Source organism: Maniola hyperantus, chromosome 4 (assembly GCF_902806685.2).
Source record: "Maniola hyperantus chromosome 4, iAphHyp1.2, whole genome shotgun sequence".
Taxonomy (NCBI): domain Eukaryota; kingdom Metazoa; phylum Arthropoda; class Insecta; order Lepidoptera; family Nymphalidae; genus Maniola; species Maniola hyperantus.
In genome coordinates, this window is record NC_048539.1 from 5,063,943 (window position 1) to 5,087,740 (window position 23,798).

General features: G+C 37.9%; 1 protein-coding gene across 2 annotated transcripts in view; it reads left to right on the forward strand.

Annotated features, from left to right (window-relative positions):
• The first annotated feature begins 4,153 nt into the window (after positions 1-4,153).
• Positions 4,154-23,798, forward strand: part of LOC117997241 (serine/threonine-protein phosphatase 2A regulatory subunit B'' subunit delta) — a 132,054-nt gene continuing 112,409 nt past the window's right edge. Inside the window, exon 1 of one of the 2 annotated variants that reach the window (XM_069509770.1) lies at positions 4,154-5,327. In XM_069509770.1, the coding sequence (XP_069365871.1) occupies positions 4,449-5,327 (879 nt within the window). In that variant the 5' untranslated portion in view covers positions 4,154-4,448. The remainder of the gene's footprint in view (positions 5,328-23,798) is intronic. The other variant, XM_034985480.2, reaches the window with a different exon arrangement.

Consider the following 23,798-nt stretch of genomic DNA (forward strand, 5'->3'; position numbering starts at 1 on the left):
AATTTGGTCAATTATAAAAAGAAAATTGCCGAAAAATTACGGAGGAGTTACATTACAAGTAAAGAGATCATCTTAATCGATTTTTACCCTTATATCTTTTATAGTCATAGTCATTACCAAATGCTAAAATAATGTTATTCGTTTTAATTTTGTGATGTTACATAAATGGTTTATCTTTATACATTAGTGTTAAACTCTGTTAAATTAATTTAAGCACAGAGATGTGGATGAATGCTCCAAAAACTTATCCAAAAATTAATTACACAAACATGACTTGTTTGACATATTATTATTATGAAATCATAAATCGTTTATGTTTGATGCACAGATCTGTCGTTTGATGTCTTTTCGATGTAATTTTTCCTTGGTTTTTTCCTTTTTTCCCTTCTGAATATTTTATTGCACGATTTATGTCATCTTTCATAGATATCTACATACACTACATAGATAACAGAAGTGATATCTTATATCTACAATATTATTATATCTGTACCTATCTGGTATTGTTTTCTGATTTTTGATACAGAAGGCCTAATATCATATTTTTAGACTTAGATTTAGTAGCTACTGTTTAATGAATTAAATAATAAACATAATTGCTAATGATCGCCTTCTGGACAAGGGTTGCAGCCTATAGCGCTTAGTCCAAAGCAAAAAAACTTCAGCTTCCGCCTAACGAGTTTTCAGACCAATCAAAAAGTGCATGAATTTCTAGTCCAAAGCTTGCTCAAATGGAGTTTTGGTTTTAGAGAATTTAGACACCTCTAGATTGACCAAGAAACTGGTTAGGCAGAAGCTGAAGTTTTGGCTTTGAACTGAGCGCTTTGCTCATTTTTGAAGATAGCCTAAGCCAATTGCGATGTTTCGGTAGGGAACTCGTGTGGTTTCGGCTTTTGACAATAACAAATCGATGTAATATGTATTTTATACTAGAGGTCAACGGTCGCCGCACCCGGGGGTGGCTACACTGACACAAAAATATATTACTCAACATTACCCTCCAAAGTGTAGACTCGATGTATTTGGTAATAATGGATGCCAGTTAGGGAAGTAAATAAAGTTGAAAGTTTGCTTCAAATAAGTCCAGTGTTTTATTAATTTGATACACAACAGTGAACTGTGAAGCATTTTTATGACAAATAGTTTTTTTTTCTTCTGAAAATTGAGACAAGGCACTAAAAAAAATAGGGTTCTTCAGTTGTTTATATAAGTCCTCAGATATACACACTGTGGATAGGTATATATAATAACAAGAGTTTGCGTATTATTATCAAAAGTAGAGATCGACTGATAGTGATGATGTCCAAACTGTACATTTTTTTAAGTACCTACCTCATGGATTTTGTTCATATAAGTACCAACGCAAAAGGAGTAAATATACTCGTTCTCGCAAGAAAGGTTTCATTAAAGTACTAGTAGTAACTACTTATTCTAGGGTTTCTTGATATTCGAGTATCTATGTAGGTATTGGGTTGGGTAGCTTTGTTTTAATAAACCAAGCCTACGATTTACTTATACTTAGTTTAAATTAATATAGTTACCTATTCTGCGTTCATTCGTTTATTAAGATAATCCGATCATTCACTTAGGGATGAATATTTAAGCAACGTAATATCAGTTTATTTTCAAGTGAAAATACAAACACTAGCTTTAATTTTTAATTATTCAATATTAGAGTTACGAGTTGGATTTTGCGTTGGAAAATGAAATTTAAAATTATGATCTTTAAATTAACTTTTACTCTATCTGGGCCAATTCTTTTGGTCCAAGATCCCAGAGCCGCTAGACGTTACTTATTTTTTTATTCAATGTGGGTACCTTTTTACACGATATTGTGCCCGATTGATCATCAGAGACTTATTCAAAGAGCAAAAAAAGTCGTGAAGAAATTCCGCTGCATCTTTCACGGGTTCCTGCTTGCGAAATAAAGTATACGAGTAGGGTACCTACATATAATTTACACAATAGTCAGGCGTAACGTACAAAATAGCAGATTCATTTTCAGTATTTGAAAAAGAGATAAAAGGCGATCCATTGTCAGTATTTGAAAAGGCGAGTTTTAGGCGTACGGCGCGCGGGGAAATGGCTAAAAAACTAGGGGAGCGTAAATAAACAGCGCGCTATTTGTAGAGTCCGTCTCATCCAACGTTCATCGAGTGTCGACTGCCGGCACGCGCTGTGCGTCGAACGACGCGACGTATGTAGAAGTACTATGAACACTAAAGATGGGCGTTATTGGCTATTTACGGCAACGGTTAATCAACAGTTACTTAGTTTCAATACCGATATTGTTAACCGTTGCCGAATATCGGTATCAGAGTTGTGTTTCAACTAATTTAATATGCGCAACGCGCAGCGGTTTACGTAGTAGTAACTAAGCTAGCTGCCGTATCAATACCGTCTGTATAGCTAGCGCCCGCATATTCACTAAAATAAAACCAATTTTACTTTCATGAATATCGTGAAGTAACCACAACCTTAAGTTCATAGCAGTAAAGTTTAATTTGATCATTGACATAGGTCAAACTATAGTGGACGCCTGCAGGAATAGTTTGCCACAGTCCAGTTAACCAAAAACATTTCATGAAGATTGATAAACCAAAGAGGACCTTATCTCTATTACTCTAAGGCTAACTGTATTTAGAATGATAGATCAAAGTGTAATGGACAAGTACTTGTACAGTTAAGCCTTAGCGTAATAGAGATAAGGTCGGCTTTGGTTTACCAAGTTCTTAGTTACTAAACCGGTAGCCAATAACCGCTCCTTCTCAGCTTTCAGTGAAAGAAAGAAAGAGAAGGCATAATTATTGCGTTTCTAGTTACCAAAAAACCAAACAATGCATTGTCAGTTGCCAGTTGGCAGTGTTGCGTTGTCAGGTGGTTCGTCATAGATGATAACTGAAAACCGTTGCTAGCTACGACAATAACGCTACGGTACGATATAGGCACGGCAGCGGTTTTCAGTTAAGTTAAGCTATAGCGGACACATGTCTAATGAACACAGAATATAAATAGTGCTGTATGAAATGAAGTAATAAACTAAAAAAAACCGGCCAAGTGCGAGTCAGGCTCGCGCAATAAGGGTTCCGTACTACAGTCGTTTTTTTTCGACATTTTGCACGATAATTCAAACACTATGATGCATAAAAATAAATAAAAATCGGTTTTAGAATGTACAGGTGAAGACCTTTCATATGATACCCCACTTGATATAGTCACTCACTTCGAAAGTTAAAAATACTAATTATTAGTTCATGACCACAATTTAATTTTATTTGTGTGATCTAACCGGTCGGTGATCAAATTCACGGTTTTCAGATTTTTCCCCAAATGTCAGCTATAAGATCTACCTACCTGCCAAATTTCATGATTCTAGGTCAACGGGAAGTACCCTGTAGGTTTCTTGACAGACAGACGGACGGACGGACGGACGGACAGACAGACAGACAGACAGACAGACAGACAGACAGACAGACAGACAGACAGACAGACAGACAGACAGACAGACAGACAGACAGACAGACAACTAAGTGATCCTATAAGGGTTCCGTTTTTCCTTTTGAGGTACAGAACCCTAAACTTCGGTCAAGTAGGTACACACGCAGGATTCCGTACTTAAGTAACTAGGTAACTATATTTTTAAAGTTTTCATAGCGGCCATTTGGAATTTTGAAATAGCGGCAATAGAAATACACATTCTGTGATCAACTCTTCTGTTACGTTGACGAGATTACAGCTCACTAATAGACAGACGGATGGACGGACTGGCTTAGTAATAAGATCCCGTTGTCGTTGGCATACTTACCTATCGCTCTACCACGACATTGAATACAGCTGGGACAGAATGCAATTTTTACTTAGGTCATAAAATGAACAAGTAATTTTGTACCTAGGTATTTTTGTCTACGCGACTGATATGTGCCTATAATATTGCAATATTTTAAGTTTAGTTTTTTTTTAAACTCAGATTTAGCACTAAAAGCTAGACCAAGTAATAGTTGCTGTTGTAGTTTCATCAGGTGCTAACCGAGTGAGCAAGGAGGACATCAGACATGTGCTGGGACGGGAGCAAGTCGACGGGCGTCGCGCGTCGGAGGGAGCGGCGCGGGGCCGGCGCGGTCCTCACTCCTCCGCGCCGTCCGCCGTCCTCCCGGCCGCCGCTGCAGTCCGCGCGCGGATCCGCCGCCGGCGAGTGCTGTATCTCGTGGCTTTGATCGAGTCTCGCCGCCGACCGCGACACTTTCGACACTCCAGCCGCCTTTGTTTACTCCCCACGCGCGCCCGACTAACAGCTGTTCCGCGTTCTGTTGCGAATTGTGAACGTAGCTAGTGCAGTTTTTGTGCCAGATCGGAATCAGTGCGCCCTATTGTGTTTGTGTTTACAGTGTTTGATGGAGCTCGCGGGGCCTCCCCTGCAGTAGTGCAGCAGTGCTCGCGAAGGCCCGGCCATGGCAGCCACGGCCCGCCGGGAGATCGACACCGGCGAGGAGGACATCGCCGCGATCGCCAAACAGATTTCGGATCATGCGGAAGCCATATATCAGACTTGGAAAGCGCGAGGCCTTGCACCCACAGAAATATTGTCATGCAGGCCCACGCCCGGCCTTAAGTTGGCCGAGAGCCTACGGACTAAACCTAAACCGGAACCCAAACCTGAAATAAAGCAGCGGCCAGAGCTTCGCAGAGAGCGGCCAGAGATCCGGGAACGTCCCGAGCTTCGCACGGAGCAGAGGCCCGAGCCTAGGCGAGACGTACGCCTGAGTCTCGAAAGCGAAGCAGTAGAAGTTATGTTGCCTCCAGACTTGGTACCGGAACGAAACGGGACTGGATCTGGTTCCAATATGAGACGGCCGGATAACGCAGCAATGCGACTGGAAGTCGCTCGGGAAGAAGAAAGACTTTTGCGAGCTTTGCGTACAGGCGGGGTTGTCGCAGAACGTCCTTCAGAAAGACCTGATGTAGTTCCTCCTATATCGCTCGTGGATTACGCAAAAAGTCGATATCAGGATCGGTTGGACACAGGAGCAAGGAAGCCGGCTGCTGGAGCGAGTGGAGAAAGAAGAGCGTCTTTCGGGTCACATGTCACTGAAGCCAGGTCAAAATTTGAAGCTCGAGCTCGTCGTGCTTCCAGCGCTGGGGCCATTGGGGAGACCGCCTCGGCACAGGGTACAGCGCCTGTGAGGCCGTTCCTTACGCGTGGTTCTGTGGCTGAACGTGTCCTAATGTTTGAACGATGTCCAAGTGAAGCTACGTTAGAGTTAGCCAAGAGAAAATCGCCAGCAGCTACCACATGGCGAGGACCGCATGACGTCATTAATAGAGCCCAGGTAAGTTTCGATAGTTTCAAACTCAGTGGTTTAAGCCGTAATGTTTTAAGTTTGCCAGTATTAGGAATGTGAAGTTCAAAACATTTGTACCTAACGTTGCGTGTGTGCCCCAAAGTAAATATTAATTCGACTGTTTGTTATGTCGTCATTCAGCCTCACACGGGCGAAAATTGAAATAGACTTATGGACAGAGATGTAGGTACCTACTCATGAATATACTATGTAAGTTTGCAGCATCAACATTCAACTGTCTAGCTACTCAATGACATCAGCTATAAAATAACACAAGCGCTGGACATAACAAACTCTCGTGAGTATTTGTGTTTTGATAAACAATGACTTGTCATGGTCACGGGCGTTACGAAGGAATGTTATACGTCGAAACCTAGAACAAAGATATTATATGCACATAAATTAACAGCACTACAGGCTTCCACCTTTCCAGAATCTTGACGGTGATGCTAAGCGATGTTGTAATGGTGTAAAATAAAATACGCTAGATATATTTAGTTATATGTACTTAAATTGAAGATTGTAACTCTAAAACTTTACAGACAAAATATATCTCTGCAGATCAGACTATTCAGGAAGAACAAGATCAATATCCGGATTTCGTACCACAGTTAGTCAATAGACTCGACAATTTAATAAATTATGTGACTCTTGGTATTATTATTTTCGTTTATGTACTGAGAAATAAATATGCGTGTAGCTGGTTACAAATAGCTTGTTTTAGGGCTTGGTACGCCATGTGGTTAGTAGATCGCGGTGATTCGCGGCATTTTTGACAAATTGCCAATACGCTGCCCGTTGAACCCGATGAAACTCACATCTTTTACTATATACTTAAGTCTGTGGATTAGGTTAAAAGGGAGATTCTAGAAATTAAACCGAAAGCCACACTTACCATACCATGAGGTTCCTTCGCTGGGCATCTGTTGAATTCATCAGTCAAAGAACACAAGGCGTTGCACTCGTAAAACGAGATATTTGCATTGGAGTCCCATGTAAAATTCTCTACAGTAAATAATAGTTTTCTTGTCTTGAGATTGAATGTGCATTATCATTCGTATAAACCTCAGTCATCGATATTATAACCATTGAAAAATATTGATACCCATGTGGACCGCCGCACTCTCTAGTGCTCTCCACTTTGCCCTGCATGGCAAGATACTCGATGGAATCTCATCTCATGCTGGAAGACGTGTCCGAAGAATTTTAATATGCGACTCTGCACTAACGCCGACATAGATACCTACGTTGTTTAATGCCGAGTTCTTGGAGTATAGAGACGCGTTGGTACGAAGTTCGTTCCATAAAACTCGTAGCATAAGGACGTCGCTTTGTGATAACCATTACTCTGCCAAGAGATTTATGTAGAAGAAGAATCCAAATTAAAAGCATGGATATTTTTATTACCTAATTGTCTCTAGCTTAAACACTCACAGCCGCCGCCGTCGTTATTGTTGCCAAGGGAGTAGAGACGATTCCAACTATACTACAGATCTTCCTCGATTACGAATGCCGAGATTCATCCCCAAGGGATACTCCAATTTGGCACGCTTACATTTTGCCACCTTCTAGAATCAACGTGAGCAATGCGAATTTTGAAAACATACCTAATCATCAATGTTTTAAAAGATTGTTTGCATTTCTATAAGTTGTAACAATAGCTATTGCATTTACAATTTGCTATTGTACCAAATCATGAGTAATTTTGTAATCTTTTCTGTTATTTCATAACAGTTTTAATTAAGGTCACTTCAGGACTTTTTGTTGCCCTTAAGGAGCTCTACGCTTGAGAAAAGAAATTCGAGACAATCCCTACAAAAACACGGAACGTGGAAAAGCTTTGTATTGTATTTACAAGAAATTATTTTTCAGTGATGAAGTTCAAAGTAATCCGGACGGTCATGCGAGCAATTTTTTGATTATCGTAATTAGTATAATTGGTACAATTATAGTAATTTTGTTTGGGGTTAGTGTACCATTTGAAATTCGTGGAAAATTTTATATCGCGCTACATAATCTAGGTACTTAGTCGAAATCAAAAGTTAAAAAGTCGTAGTTTAAAAAATCAAAAACACAACTGTCCTGCTATAAAGCGAACTAAAAAGTAAAAATTTAAAATGGTGCCATACAGCCGCCATATTAAATAAAAAAATATATATAACAGTGTCTCATGATGTAAGGATTCTACCCTAATGATACCCCATACATCCAAATCTGTTCAGACACTTAGAAGGTGTGGTGGAATAAAGAGTCCCACATACATACACAGCACACTCCTCACATACGTACATACACGATCCCTGAAATATCAGTACCTAACTGTTCGTTCCTTTATGGAATCATAGATCTAGGTAAGAATGAATTCTCTTCTTAAAGAAACATCGCTACAACTTTATTTAAATTAATTTCAAAATTTATGTTACGCATGTTACTATATTGGATTCGTAAGTAATTAATATTGAGAAGTTGAGTAAACATCTTGCAGCATTATGTGGTTGCGGTTTTCCGAACAATTGCTCATCACGACTCAAACGTGTTAACCAATCAATTTGGTAACCGAGACTGTACATAAACTTAAATAATTATAAAAAGCAAATAGGGAATATAATTAAAACAATAATATACTATAGTGAAAGCATTATGAAAATGAAATAAATTAACAATGTGATCGAAACGAATGAATATTAGCACGATGTATTATTAATGCTTACTTAATAACGACATAAACTTTCCTTAGTTCCTATTGAAATAGACATGATGACACAGCAATGGCCAAAATCAATAATCAATCTTAGATCTGTAATCTGTAGATAAGATACAGCAGTGTTGTTACTTGTTATTTTCTGTTTTTTATTGACAAAGATATAAATACAGATATAGATTGATTATTATTGTTAATTTTTGCCGCAAATCAGCAATACAATGCTGCTTAATTGGTAACACATAATAAGCTGTTGTGACTGAAAGTTGATTCTTATCATAAGTTAATAACATGATTAATAAAATGCTCAGTTGTAAAACACCGAAGCTCTAAATTTCAACTCAAACGATGACGATAAGTAAAGTTTTAATGATCAATTGGCAGTTATCGGGTGAATTAACGTTCAGAGTTCAGAATGTTTTGATGGCAGAGTAGAAATCGGAATTCCTAACTAAGGTCGTGCCATAGTATTCAGAGAGGAGGTACGTTGAGAGCAAAAGAATAGAATAGAATTATTTTTTCAATTAAACTTTTACAAGTACTTTTGAATCATCAAATTCATCTACCACTGATTCGGAATGCCTTTCTTACCGAGAAGAACCAGCAAAAAACTCGGCGGTTGCTCTTTTCAAAGATTTCATATACTTTCAATATTACGCCGTGTAATTGCATTAATATTACTTACAATATTATGCCGTTTAATTGCAGTTTCGTGCATTGCTGGAGCGAGTTGTAGGTCAAATCCACGCTCTTTTATCATTTACATAATCTTCGATAGGTAAATCGAATATTATGCTTATTTCAGGAGCATAGAATATGAATCAAACTTTTCCGGGCTCATAACTATAATATTATACTCGCACCTTCATATTTATTTTTAGAAGATTACGTTTCCCGGATCAATTCGCGATCATATCCTAGAAGGCATCTCGGATGGACTGCACTATTCAAAAGAAAATCATTTTGTTTGACCCAAATACGTGGAATTTGTTTTTTTCATATCAATTGGCTCTGCAATCGGCTTGCGAGATCAGTAAAAGTGGGGCGGTAAGTAACTCAATATTTGCTCTTATCAATATGCAGTACGTTACAAGTTTTATCAATACTTTTAGTAAGTATTTCGTGTAGTGCAAATCATATCAGCCGTCACTTATCGTTTATCTGAGTGCATTTTATAATAATCTCAGATATTCATCAAAACTTTAAATAACAATACTGTTCCGGTGTAGTACGTACTTCTTGGCACCAGCATTCTCGTTCCAATTGCAACAATTATCTTGTTTGTGTCAAATCTTACATAAGCGACATAGCGGGCCGGTGTTAACTAATTCGCTTCGAAATGAAAATTACGAACATTTTCAATTGATGTCGTTACAAACACGCGATGTTAAAGGAAATTGACTTGGGGCAATCAAAGACTATTACAATCGGCTACATAAGTCTGAGCTTGCTACTGCCGTCTTGGAATTTAGTCAAATTGTTAAAAGTTTCTGCTAAAGCTGATCGAATTTCTTCGGAACTTTAAGTTTTCAGTTCCGTTCAACTAATGTTTAAAGGAATGTACGGATGTATCTATAAATAAAACAATTGCGAAACCATAAATATATCACTAACCGTGTTTGTTATAAACGCTTAGTCCCACTTAAAATTTTATAAAATTCTGTACTTAAAGTTTTGTTTTGATTATAAATAGAGATCAAAGCCGAAGATTAATGAATACTAGTTCTATTGATAGTCAAAGTAAATATTCATAGGGCGTTGCCTTAGTCTCAGACTCTAAAATCTTAGCAGCGAGTCATAACTCGCCACAGATTACGAAAGCGTGCATGCCTTTAGCATGTACCTACATACAGTTTCTCTATAATCTTGTACGTTGTTAACTCTACCGTAAATATATGTTCGGAAATGTCGTAAAGGCTAAGAATAAATTTTTACTTCGCTCACTGCGCTTGACTTGTTCAGCGATGCGTCAACGCAATGATTTATGCCGTCATTCACTAAAACCTTGTACATAATCGTATTTAGTCAAGTTGGTACATATCACACATCACGTCATGGATTAAAACCTGACGGAGCATTGAGGCCACAACTTTGGTGGCCCTTTAATAATGGACTACTATTTTCCTGATAGAACCATGATGGCCTAGTAGTTAAGACTTTCGTCTCCTACCTAGGTCGGGGGTTCGGTCCGGGTCACGTCCCTCTAAGTTTTTGGAGTTTAATCACTTGCTTTAATGGTGAAGGAAAACATCGTGAGAAAACCTGCATGTTCTCCGTAATGTTCTCAAAGATGCCCTGCCCATTGCCACTTCAGCTTCGCAACCCGTTGAGCTATGTCGGTTACTCTAGTTCTCCTACGGCTCTCCTCATTTCTGTTTTGATCACGTAGCTATGCTTGGAGTTGAGCACTCCAAGCATCGCTCTCTCCATCGCCCGCTGAGTGACTCTGAGATTTACGTTAGGTATGTAGAGTTTGAGAGGACGGGAGCATCTTATTTGTCATGTAGTTACTTCCATTGCAGGGGCCATTGACACACATTTTCGAGTATAACAGTGTGTTTTACTCGTTTAGAATTACAAGTAGCGTTAAACAGGATATGATTTGATATATTCGGGTCACGAACTGAGCTACATTGTAAATCCTTGCATGGACTGCTTTATTTAAGCTTTCCTTATTGAAATGTGACACATATTAAATCACACAGACCAGGTCAATTCTACGTAAATAAGATCACTTGCAAGAATTACTTAGTGACCTTATACCTAGCTAAGTATTTTATGTAGTAGGGTTTATTGTAGTTAGACTTTCCTTAATAAAATGCAATAGGTATATAGTAGGGACCTAAAAGCGATGATTCCTTAAGAACGATTGATGATGATGATGACTTTTAAATTAGTAACGACTGTCGAAACTCGAGACTATGATTCTCGGTCTTTGCCTATTTCTGCCATTGTTACAATTTTTTTACGCAAATGGCGTCAGGATCAGGTTAATTTTACTTTTCATGCAAACACTAGATAATGCCCGTGACTTCGTCCGTGTGGATATATAAGTTGTTGAAAATCCCGCGGGAGCTCTTTAATTTTCCTGTGTAAAAAGAAGCATATTATGACTGTGTTAATAATTCAAAGTATAATCTATTCCAAACTTCAGCCAAATCATTCCAGTCATTGAGGGGTTCCACGTGAAGGAGTAACAAACATCCAAACTTTCACATTATTTTATTAGGATTAAGGTAATAGGATGGCGTTAGGAAGAGCTGTGGCTTTATAGGTAGGTACCTACTTGTTGGTAGCAACTTTTTTGGCACAAGACAAAAGAAAAAAAACATTTTGTCTTATCCGAGTCCATTTTTTTTCAATGCACAGCGGAAAGAGATTGTTCACCTCGCCGGACGTGTCTTCTAACCGTTCAGAAAAAATAGCGTTCCAAAATTAAACTCCCAACGACGGGAATGGGTTGGCTGACGCCCAGCGGCGCGGTAGACGAGTGACAACCGAGCGCATACGACAGAAGCCGACGAATAATATGAGTAACATGGTGGTGGATTTTATGTATGGGAACTAGGAATTTGGTAGGAATCGATTATTAATTGTTATAAAATAATAACTGCAATACCAATCGGTAAACCATTATCTAACATCACGCCACGATCTCGGGGGCGTACGGGCTAACCAATTCCAACAACCCATTCGTTCCAACGCCATCTCCAAGCGTCACATGAAGGACCCTTAGGAAGACGAAGTTAGCTGATGTCTAATTATTGACGCCGCGCTGTAGCGTCCAGTACCGGGCCTACGCATCATACCAGCTCAATCCGATGTTTACCGGTACCATTCTTGTTACTAATTACAATAATTCCCGTCATAGTTCGCCTCGCGTCATTCCGATATCTACTGCAATGCGGATTGAAATGCAAATAGAAACTTAATCTGCAAATTTCATTATTTCCACTATCGAATAGTAACTGGAATAAATCAATAAGTTAAATAGAATAGGAGCTGTTATATAATATTGGAAACCATAATTTTACAAGTGGTTTAAAATCGTCAAAATAATCTACCACTGATTTTATTGTACCGTCCTACCGAGAAGAACCAGCAAGAAATGTTACTTAGCTTAAAAATCTTTTGTTATCACAGATTCTAAAATCTCTTTCTTGATCTGTAGTGTGGGTAATAGTTTTAAAACTTTTAAAAGTTAACTCGATTTCAATTCTGCCTACTGTACTAAAGCTTTCGTAATTCTATAACGTAAAGTTTTTGACTACGCCGTTCCCGTTTTTTTATATGCCGTTTTCTTTGAGAAGTTTATATAAAGTTTCTTTTTAAGGCAGTTTCCTTTTTTTATTAGTTCCACAACTAACCACCATCAACTGGTCAACTTGGATTTGGGACACAAATCTAAATATAAAAAAGGAAAAGCACAGCAGATAGCTTTTATGACGTAGGCATCCGCTAAGAAAGGATTTTTGAAAATTCAACCCCTAAGGGGGTGAAATAGAGGCTTGAAGTTTGTGTAATCCACGCGGATGAAGTCGCAGGCATAAGCTAGTATTTAGGTATATAGGTAGATACAAACATTTGAATTTATATAAAAAAATCATAAGTAGGTTTGCGTCCTTTATAATTTTTTAGGCCTGAACAAATTGCCAACAGACCTTTCACCTGACCTTTGAGAATCCAAAAGGTAGAATTTTTCAATTATATTAATGTGATTTGATTTAAACAAACTCTACTTCTCGGAATTGTTGACGGCCATCTTAAATTTATATTCGCCGTCCATTCACAGAATTTAAATGGGACACACGGATAAAAGAGGTCAAGAATTCTTAAACGGAACGCAAACACGAGTGCTTTAATAACATATTAAAACATTCATTATGACTGCAGTAGCTAATGTGCCAAATTATTCTCTGAAAACCACTTCAATTGTGTATTCAATAATGCTTTTTTGTTCTAAATCTTTAAACAAAAAGCAAATTAAGTATACAAAATCTATATTGAATTAATTTAAATCTAAAACCGAGGCATTGTACTTACCCAAGATGCTGGCTGCATTGCCCCTTTAGATGGCTAAACTAATTCTTTATCCAAGGTAGGGTCTTGGGTCCCCGGTCGACTCGAAAACTATTTATTTAATAGTGTCACAACGTCCAAATAGACGCTCAAAAGTTTTTGTAAAATCTGTAGACGAGTTTTCAGCTTGATGGCCTGTTGAAAGATTACAACTAGGACGATAAATTAAATCACATTCTGTACCACAACTATTCGCTTAATTACTTATCCAGAACCGGTTCTAAACTAAACATTTTACGACTAAGTATAATCCGAGTGTCAATTACACGCATGCGTTGCTTACACGCAATGCTTTCATTCGGTCATTGTTCACTACTTCCGCCACACAGTTTCCTACTGACCGATTTGACTTCCTATGTTCCACTGTGTATAGAAAGATATGCTCCGCTAGCTATATAAGTGGACTGTGGAAAAGTAAATTGTACAAAAAATTGTTCCTATAAGTATTATTAAATTTTGTCAACATACCTATTTATAAAATTTTAGTTAGAATAGCTAATAATTTAGTTAGAACGGCGTTTGTTTTACAAAAATTCACTCGGTAGTTTCGTACCTGAAAAAATTAATTGGTGTTTAAAAATGATTTTTATTTTTTAAAACACAATGGCTGAATGTAAATTTTAAGAATTAGCTCATATGTAAAGCCCTCTCAGTATGAACCTTAGAGAATAGGTTTAAAAATACTAATAATAATTCTTGATGAGACCATAAAAAATGTTTTGGAACACAAAATTTGCAGGCACCATGACGACTATTCATACATATGATATGTGACCTTAAAATATAAAACAAAAGTCAAACTGTAGTCCTCATATTTTGCAAACGAAATTCCTATTCCAACTTAAAAAAATTAATTAAAAACTATTTAAGAATTTCTGTTAAAAAGTAAAAAACAATAAATCATCATGACTTCTTAGATACTAATAAAATACAAATGCAAACCTTACTTAATTATTCAGAACTCTAAAATGCTTGACGAACCCAAATTCAAGCAGGTTTGACCGATATATGAGCCAACTTCTCACTCCGTATTTGGGATCTCTAGAGATTTGATTCTCGACTCAATATGGTTTCAGTTTTGCAATTTAAACATTTCAAAACACGTAGTAGGTTGCACGTTTTATCATAGAAACAACTACGAAATTGTGTACACAAATAAATGATTCATGGATACCTATTTATATCTATTATCTATCCTGTAGGTATTGCCAAATGCCTCGGTCAAGTGGCTTCGATTAATTCTCAAGTCAAGCCTAAAAGCTGTAGGGATTTTCTGTCAACAAATCCTTGGTAACAGTTGGTTGAGTTGGAACGTTAGATCTGTTATCCTGTAGAGCACGTAAAGATCCTGCTGCCTGCGCCTGATCTCTCTCCAGACGCATCGGATTTTCTTCCCATCTCTATGAAAGTGAGGGAACAGAGAGTACACTGTGTTGTACCACCAAGTTTTGCGCAGACATTTGTGCACTATAGCACTCCTGAATTAGTCTTCGCTGCGATTAGTCGCCGTGGCCGAAAATCGGTGTCCTAGGACTTTTTCGGCGAAGCATTCTTCTTTTTTGAGACGTGTCTCATTATTGAAGGTCGTGACTTGTGACCCTTTTCATTTAGTACCTATGTCTAGAAAGTCTATCATTATGTGATAATGATAGACTTTCTAGACATAGGTACTAAAGCAGTGTTCTCGCATCTGTCTCGCATAACATCCTTCTGTCAACAACAATCCAATCTTCAGTAACTAACGCCATATAGGTACATAATCTTATAGCACCATGATTCGCTATCCGATTCGCTAATGGCAATCGCCACGCCACAACATAAGAGATCGGTTATCGCTTATGGTTTCCTGTAATCGCGTGGAGCATGCCAACCGGCTGTTCTAGACCTTGAGGTCAAGTCATTAATACTCAGTACATAATATTATAAATGCGCAAGTGTGCCTGTCTGTCTGTCTGCTAGCTTTTCACGGGCCATCCGTTTAATCGCAAAGTATAATATTAATAAATGTCTTGGTTTTTTGTTTTTGATGAAATGTAATAGTACAGAGATATCTTGACTTGGAAAATCGAAAAGTACCCATAAGATTTTTAAAAACCTAAATCCATGGGGACAAAGTCGCGGGTATCGTCGAGGGACTTATATAAAGAAGTAAGGGTAACTCTTGGGTTAATTTAACTATCTATACCTACTTAGTTATAGTTACTTGTATTTCAATTTCGTGTAAGAGATTGAGCTAGAGAAAGTCTTCAAGACATACCTAGGTATTTTCAAAAGTTTTGCCTTCAATTTTCCCTGCCAGGTAAAGACCTGCAATAGCAGAGTGAATAGGAACCTTCTAGGCAGGCGCGCTCCACCTTAGGCAGGCGGCGTGCACAAGGTTTGAAGCTAGGGTAGGCATTAGTTAGGTAGGCCTGTTTACTGGCAGGTCATAATAAAAAATATGCATTGAGCTATTACAACTGGGGTAAGCAGTGCATTTATGCCTCTATGACCTGCACGCCACTTTAGGCTGCATCGTCACCAAGTACCTAATTGGTGTAATTGCACTCAAGTGCATGCCTATTCAGTTAAAAAAAGTTTATTAAATGAACATGCTCTAAAAACTTTGCGGGCTGTGCGCACATCACACTTCAATTGCCAATTTTAAAAGATCATGTTGGAATTTCTAAAAAAAAAACTTCTTTGTGACACCTACACTACTGCGTTATAAAGAACCTGACAAACTGTGTGATATAAGTATAGGTATATGTATGTATCAGCAAGACAGCCAGCGCGGCAGGATGGGAAGGATTGCAATTGTAACATTTTCGCTGTGCAAATTGTGCGCTAGAGGAAACTAATTTGCCACCACAATCTACACTACAGGACTGTTGAATAGCGTTCTCTGTGTAATATGCTTGGAGATTTATAATATAGAGGTCATAAAATAAAATCCTAAGAGATGTAAGAAGCGCTTATTAAAAACCTACATCTTGTACCTGCCTATATTATCCAATTTGCTACAATAGAGCTGTGCTTGTATTACGTCTTTACACAATTCAAGAATTCGCTAATCCCGTTCATTGTGTAGGTATGCTAGATTACTTAGGGCCAGATCATACAGACGGCATGGAATAACTAGATTTACCGAGCTTTTTATATAAGCACTAAATTTCAGCTACAAGCACGTTGATATAATAAATTGATATACCCATAGGTATCAAATATGAATGAAATTGGCTCACTGAAAACAGAAAAATGGAGGAGACTCAAAACCGCGCGCTGCACCTTTATGCCAAACTAAAGGCTAGTTTGAGTTATCATCAAGAACTAGCTTATATTTTATGCCCGCGACATCGTCCGCGTGGACAACACAAATATCAAACCCCTATTTTAACTCCTTAGGGGCTGAATTTCCAAAAATCCTTTCTTAGCGGATGTTTACGTCATACTAGCTTACATGCTGCCAGCTGCGATCCCAGCCCCAGCCGTCAAATAGTTTGAACTGTGCGTCGTCAGTCAGTCACCTTTTCCTTTAATACATAGTATATTTAATGGCGCCGCGCGGATGCTCACACCACGGCTCCAGATCACTTTGCCGGTGTGCGTTGCGCCTTAGACGATAAATAATCTCAACAACTGATAATGATCTTCAACAGTATTATTTAAGAGAAAGTTTCCTCCTGTTAACTGCCTATTTGATGGCTTTATACTTTAAAGACACAGAAAGGTTCCTAATAAACATGATTAATTTTTAATTAAAAATTAAATGCATATGATTTATGTTTAAGAGAAATAAAATTATCTTTAATATATTTTATTACTAATCATAAATAATAATTACTTATGTCGAAGGTGCTTGGTATAGTCGTAATAGCAGAGTGGTTAGAAACCGTGGAACTTTTGTCGAATTTCCGGTCCCAAATCTCATACAAACTAAAAAATCGGCCAAGTGCGAATCAGACTCGCGCACTGAGGGTTCCGTACTACAATCGTATTTTATCGACATTTTGCACGATAAATCAAAAACTACTTACTAGATCTCGTTCAAACCAATTTTCGGTGGAAGTTTGCATGATAATGTACCTACATCATATATTTTTTTAGTTTTATCATTCTCTTATTAAATGATATTAGAAACCTCAATATCATTTTTGAAGACCTATCCACAGATCCCCACACGCATGGGTTATGATAAAAAAAAAATTTAAGTTTCAGTTCTAAGAGTTTTTTTTATATTTTTCTGTGAAAATCTTAATGCGGTTCACAAAATACATCTACTTACCAAGTTTCAACAGCTCTATTACAGTTTCGGAAAAAAGTGGCTGTGACATACGGACGGACAGACAGACAGACAGACAGACATGACGAATCTATAAGGGTTCCGTTTTTTGCCATTTGGCTACCGAACCCTAAAAAGTAACACAAATATTAGGTATTATACTGATATTGACTCTTCTAGAATCTAGTCACGTAGACTGACGTAATCTGCTTTTGGAACTAGAGTTGCCATCATACTATGCACCTGCGCGGTCGACATAAGAAGAATTTAGGCCTATCATCATCATCATCATGATCAACCCATCCCCGGTTCACTACTGAGCACTGGTCTCCTCTCAGAATGAGAAGGACTTGGGCCACTGTCCACCACACTGACCAAACACTGGACTTAACATACTTTGGCAACATTATAGAGAACTCTTAGGCATGCAGATTTCCTTACGATGTTTTCTTTGAACTTTAAGCAAGGATATTTAATTGCTAACTCGAAAAAGCTAGAGGTGCGTGCCCGGGATCGAACTCCTGACCCCCCGAATAGGAGGCCGCTGGCCGATGTCTTAACCACTATATTGCCACCCCTATACTTTGTACTTACTGAAGGCTATAATTGGAACGATCAGCTGTTCTGGTTCTACTAACTGATAGTTAAGATAATAGCTGGATAGAAACAGGCGTAATTTTGCCGAAGTCCATGCTATGTACAAGTAACCTAAAACTAAAACATACAAATCTGTATGTTACAATATTATGCAATATGCAGTATGCACCGCCCGCCCGTCCACTACTAAGAAGCAGGATAAGCAAGCAGTATAACCAACACACAACACCACCCAAATCTTCTAGAACACATTCAACGTACCTACGTTTTTGGCGGATTATCACAAATTAAGCTTTAGGTTCCTTTTATAGGGTGTCACCAGAACGCTGGCAAAAACGAAGACAGGTGATAGTACTGATGATTACTGATATGATACCACGAAAAAAATCCTATAATTTTGTAAAAGTTTACGATATATTATTGCAAATAAAACATCTGACTGACGCTAGAGATCAACGAACGTTGCCCAAATAGGTCACTCGGAGTCAATGCCGCGTCGTAGGCGGGGCATTGACCCGAGTTTTGCATTGCTGGTTTGAAAAATCACTAAAACTACAAAATGAGGCAAATGCTTATTGGATTGTGTTTAGGTAGTATAACATTTTTTTTAAAAGTATATAAGCCATGTTAAATGACTAATATTCCCCTTTCCTCTCCAACTAAGCGTCCAGCTTGTGCTAGGAGTAGGTACGACAATAGTGCAACGGGCGGGGTTTGAACCGTCGACCTTTCGATTTTCAGTCCACTCCTTTACCGGTTGAGCTATTGAGGCTAAGTTTTTGCTAGCGTTCTGGTTACACCTTGTATAACAAAATCTCGTGGAACATTTTTGCCAAATAGAAACAAAGAGAGGCTAATAGACGTGAAATGTTCAAATTCTCGTGTGTAGAGACTAGCCGCTAGCGTGACAAGGTGCGAATTGAGCTGCGCGGCTTATTCGCAGCGAAAGTGAAAGTGCTTTCTGTGGTTACTCTGTAAGGTACCAGCATGGGCATTGCCGATGGCGTTTCTTTCACCAACGTTTTTTGCGAACGTGGGACTAGTCTTGACTTGTCGCCTTACCATTTCGTTTACCATTATGTAGATAGTGATAATAAAATCCCAGAAGACACATTGGAGAGGTCTCTCAAAGTCAAAGTAATTTGTTCAAAAAAATAGATTCCATTGTATATATACTCTTTGACAGTCAACTGTTGAATTTGTAAGATAATTATACATAACTAGCTTATTCTAGCGACTTCGTCCGCGTGGACTACACAAATTTCAAACCCCTATTTTACCACCATAGAGGTTGAATTTTCAAAAATCCTTTCTTCTCTTAATAGCTATCTGCATGCCAAATTTCAGCCCGAGCTGTTCGTTGATAGGTCAGTCAATCAGCCAGCCAGTCAGTCAGTCAGTCAGCTTTTCCTATTATATACTTATAGATATTTTGTTTTAATTTTAAATTTATAGACTAGGGCTTGGCTGGAATCAGACCTGCAGGCAAGTGATGATGCCAGCGATGATGCAGCCTAAGATGGAACTCGAGACGACGAGTTTGGATATTCGTACCTTAGTTTTAGGTTTACGTAATTAATTATCACCATTATATGAAGCTCTGATAGCCTAGTGGTTAGGTCTTCCGCCTTCTAATCGGGGGTCGGGGGTTCGACCCCGGGCACGCACCTCTAACTTTTCGGAGTTATGTGCGTTTTAAGTAACTAAATATCACTTGCTTTAACGATGAAGGAAAATCATGGCGAGGAAACCTGCAAGCTTGAGAGTTCTCCAATGTTCTCAAAAGTGTGTAAAGTCTAAGAATCCGCACATGGCCAGCGTGGTAGACTATGGCTAAAACTCTTCTCATTCTGAGTGGAGACCCGTGCTCTGTAGTGAGCCGGCGATGGGTTGATCATGATGATGATGATGATTATATGAATATTAGTATGATACTTATACAAAGCAGCCAAGTCTTATTACTAAACCCGTCTTTCAGCAGAACGATACTGACAGTAAGGAACCAGCCGACGACGTGAAAAAAGATCGCTTCCAGTAAATGCGGTCTAATTAGCCTACGTCGAGGCGTCAAAGCTATTTATTCTCTCACCTATTTGGCAACGTAATTTGAATGCTCAGGGCAATCAATCCGCAGTCTAGTCATAGTGTGCGCAGCTCGTTTGAAGTCATTAAGTAGGCGCTAATAATGAATAAATAATGCATCGGGTTCACAGCGTGCGACACGATGTCACGACACGAACTTTATTTACAACAATATCGGATTTAAACCAAGGCTAGAATCTATTTTGTTTTGATGTATCTTTATCATCATTTTAGCCAATTATCCATATACTAATATAATAAATGCGAAAGTGTGTCTGTCTGTCTGTCTGTCTGTATGCTAGCTTTTCACAGCCCATCCGTTCAACCGATTTAATAAAATTTGGTACAGAGATAGCTTGCATGCCGGGGAAGGACATAGGCTATTTTTTATCCCGGGAAATCAAAGAGTTCCCACGGGATTTTTAGAAACCTAAATCTACGCGGACGAAGTCGCGGGGATCATCTAGTAGACTATTATATAGATGTTGCATCGGCTGCAGAGTCACAAGCACAATTCATACACGGTCGCTGCCTCTTTCTTTACCAATAACTTTCCAATACCCTGGGGGCCTACTGCTACAATGTTACGATGGCAATCACCTCTGATTGGCCGACACTCTCTCACTATTGGCTTCAACAATACCATAAAATTAGCCAATCCAATTGAATCGACCAGCAATTTATTATCTTCGGCACTAGGCACAGAACGCCTTGCTTTCCGTATTTGCTCACATTTCAGATATATTTTCACAATAAGCAAAGAATAATCATTATTGAAATACTGGATTTAGATATGAGAATATTGGGAAAGACATGATGATAAAAGTCGCATACGGGAGGTTCGCAATAAAGTTAAAGTAACTTAACAATATTTTGAAAGCGTTTTTGGAAATAATCATTTGGTTTTTAAATATCGTGTCGGATACAGTGGTTTGGAGGGGTAAGATGAAACTGCGGTGTTTCACTATGCAAGTTATAGGGCGCTGTGGGAAAATTAATTACGCAATTAATACGAGAATAGTATTCGATGTTTACTTTTTAGGGTTCCGTACCTCAAAAGGAAAAACGGAACCCTTATAGGGTCCTTCTGTCAAAAAACCTATCGGGTACTTCCCGTTGACCTAGAATCATGAAATTTGGTAGATAGGCAGGTCTTATAGCACACTTAAGGGGAAAAATCCGAAAGCCATGAATTTTTGGTTACATCACCAAAAAAAAATGTGTTCGTGAACAAATAATTAGTAGGTATTTTCATCTTTCAAAGTAAGATAACTATACGAAGTGGAGTATCTGAAAGGGCTTTACCTAGACATTCTAAAACATATTTTTTATGCATTATAGTTTTTGATGTATAGTGCAAAATGTTGAAAAAATACGACTGCAGTGCGGAACCCTCGGTGCGCGAGTCTGATTCGCACTTGGCCGGTTTTTACAATGTTTAATTATTATGTATTATGATTTTCCGAACAGTAAACTTGGGGCATTAATGAAATTTACGACCTAAGTGACCGACAGGTTATAAATAATCATTAAATACTTTAATTCAGGCGCAATTAAGTTTGAATCTTTAAAATGTAGATACCTAATAAATCACTTACCAATACGTACCTACCTATTGTACGCATTGTTTTTGCGCAACACACTTTCATCAATTGCAAATCTTCTGTGCCAACCAGTTGTTAACGTTTATGATAAGTGTCTTTGAGTTACATATAAATCTCTTTTTTATGTAAATATTTATTTATGTATGTTGTTGGTTAGTCAAATAAAGTAAAATAAAATTAGTAAACAATCGTATAATCCATATCCATACTAAATTATTACGAAAGGTGTCTGTATATTTGTCTTAAGTCTCTCTGTCTGTCTGTTTGTTACCTTTCGATCGAATCGAAACGATCTTTACAGTTACAGACATTTCAAAGCTTGCTTTCTGGAAACTGGCGTAGAATACTTTTTAGGTACCTACTGCAGTATGGAACTCTCAGTGCGCGAGTCTGATTCGCACTTGGCCGGTTTTGCAGTTGCGGTTCACAGAATACATCTGCTTACCAAGTTTAAACAGTATAGTTCTTATAGTTTCGGAAAAAAGTGGCTGTGACATACGGACGGACAGACAGACAGACAGACATGACGAATCTATATGGGTGCCGTTTTTTGCCATTTGGCTACGGAACCCTAGAGAGGTCGTGAAAACGTTTTTATAGTCGGTAGCTGGAGTGTGGGACGCATCTACGAATATAATTGATTTCGTAAATCAGGGCTTTAACATGGCATTTCGCTCTCAAATTACGCTGAATTGTTTGTCCAGCAGGGGATTAATATAGGTAACTCGTATCATAATTGTTGAAACGAATTAACTTTTCAACAGTTCGACTACTCTGATTGTTGTTTTTAACATGCACATAATATGTTTTAGTGCATTGTTTATACTTAGCTTTGTGCTATTAGTCTACTAGTAAGTAGGTACGTACACCTTATAATATTTCCTACAAAAGCTTGAAAAAGGCGTTGAAAAATAACTTACACATGCGATAAAGGTAAACCTTAAATTTTTTTTAGGATTCAACTAAATTACCAGAACAGATATAAATTGATGTAATAATTATGTACCTACCTACCAAAGTAACTGAGATTGTAAATAAAAAAAAAACGTATGCTAATTTTTCTTAAAGCATAGCTAGGTACAATTTAGTTAGTTTAGTAGTGCGGGCGAGCGCAGGTGCCGTCCGGGTGTGTGGGACGTCCTCCCGCCTCATACCCCGATTGCCATGTCAACATGTCGCGGACGTTAACTAGGTATGCGAAAGAGGTCCATTTACTTACCACAATCTCAGACAACGTTTAGCAAAAATTAGTTTCTACAACCCTATTTTTTACTACAACCCTAGTGTTAATGCATCATTAAGTTTGACTTGTGCTCAGTGAAGCACACACAATTTAATTTATCGCGTGATCTTGCTACAGAAAATTGTAAGGCTTCTGCAATGAAGGCATGTGTGGGCTAGCTATAGTTCTGTTCCATTTATAGATTGGATTGCAAATATGCCCGTCCTCGTATCAGAAGGTTATATTGTAATGTAAATTACTATGGACATATTTGAAGTAGGTAAAGTCGTTTGCAATATGGGCATTAAATAAAGCATATTGGAACCTACGTGACGTTATAGTAGGTAACTGCATGTGACGTCTTAAGAAATATTGTTTGGTCCTGCTCATTGAATTTGCTTTAGAATTATTTATTAGACTATTTTTATAAATATGACTGAGCAGTTGCGAATAATAATAATTATTATCTAGATACGCACCTACGTACCTACACTCTACTTTCAAAGCATTTCATAATAATACCTATTTAATTTAGTTATCATGAGGTTTGGAAATACATTTTAATTTATAGCGAAAACAAAAAGTTATTGTCAAATTAGGTGCCTACATATTGTATTAATAAATAATAATATTACTCGTACTTGCACCTGTCTCAATTATAAAAATTAATATCAGCCTATAAATCATATTGTATTATCAACTCTTTTCTTTAGAATCCTTTATTTATTTACACGAGATTATTTATTAAATATGAAAGTAAAATAAAAATACAGAAAGTACTTAGTAACTACTTAATATATTGTAATAATCATCCACTAAATAGATAGTTCACTCAAATATAGATTTGCATTTAGTTCTGTGTAAATTATTTTTCTAATACGAGCACTTTCTTAAACTTATTTTGGAGAGAACA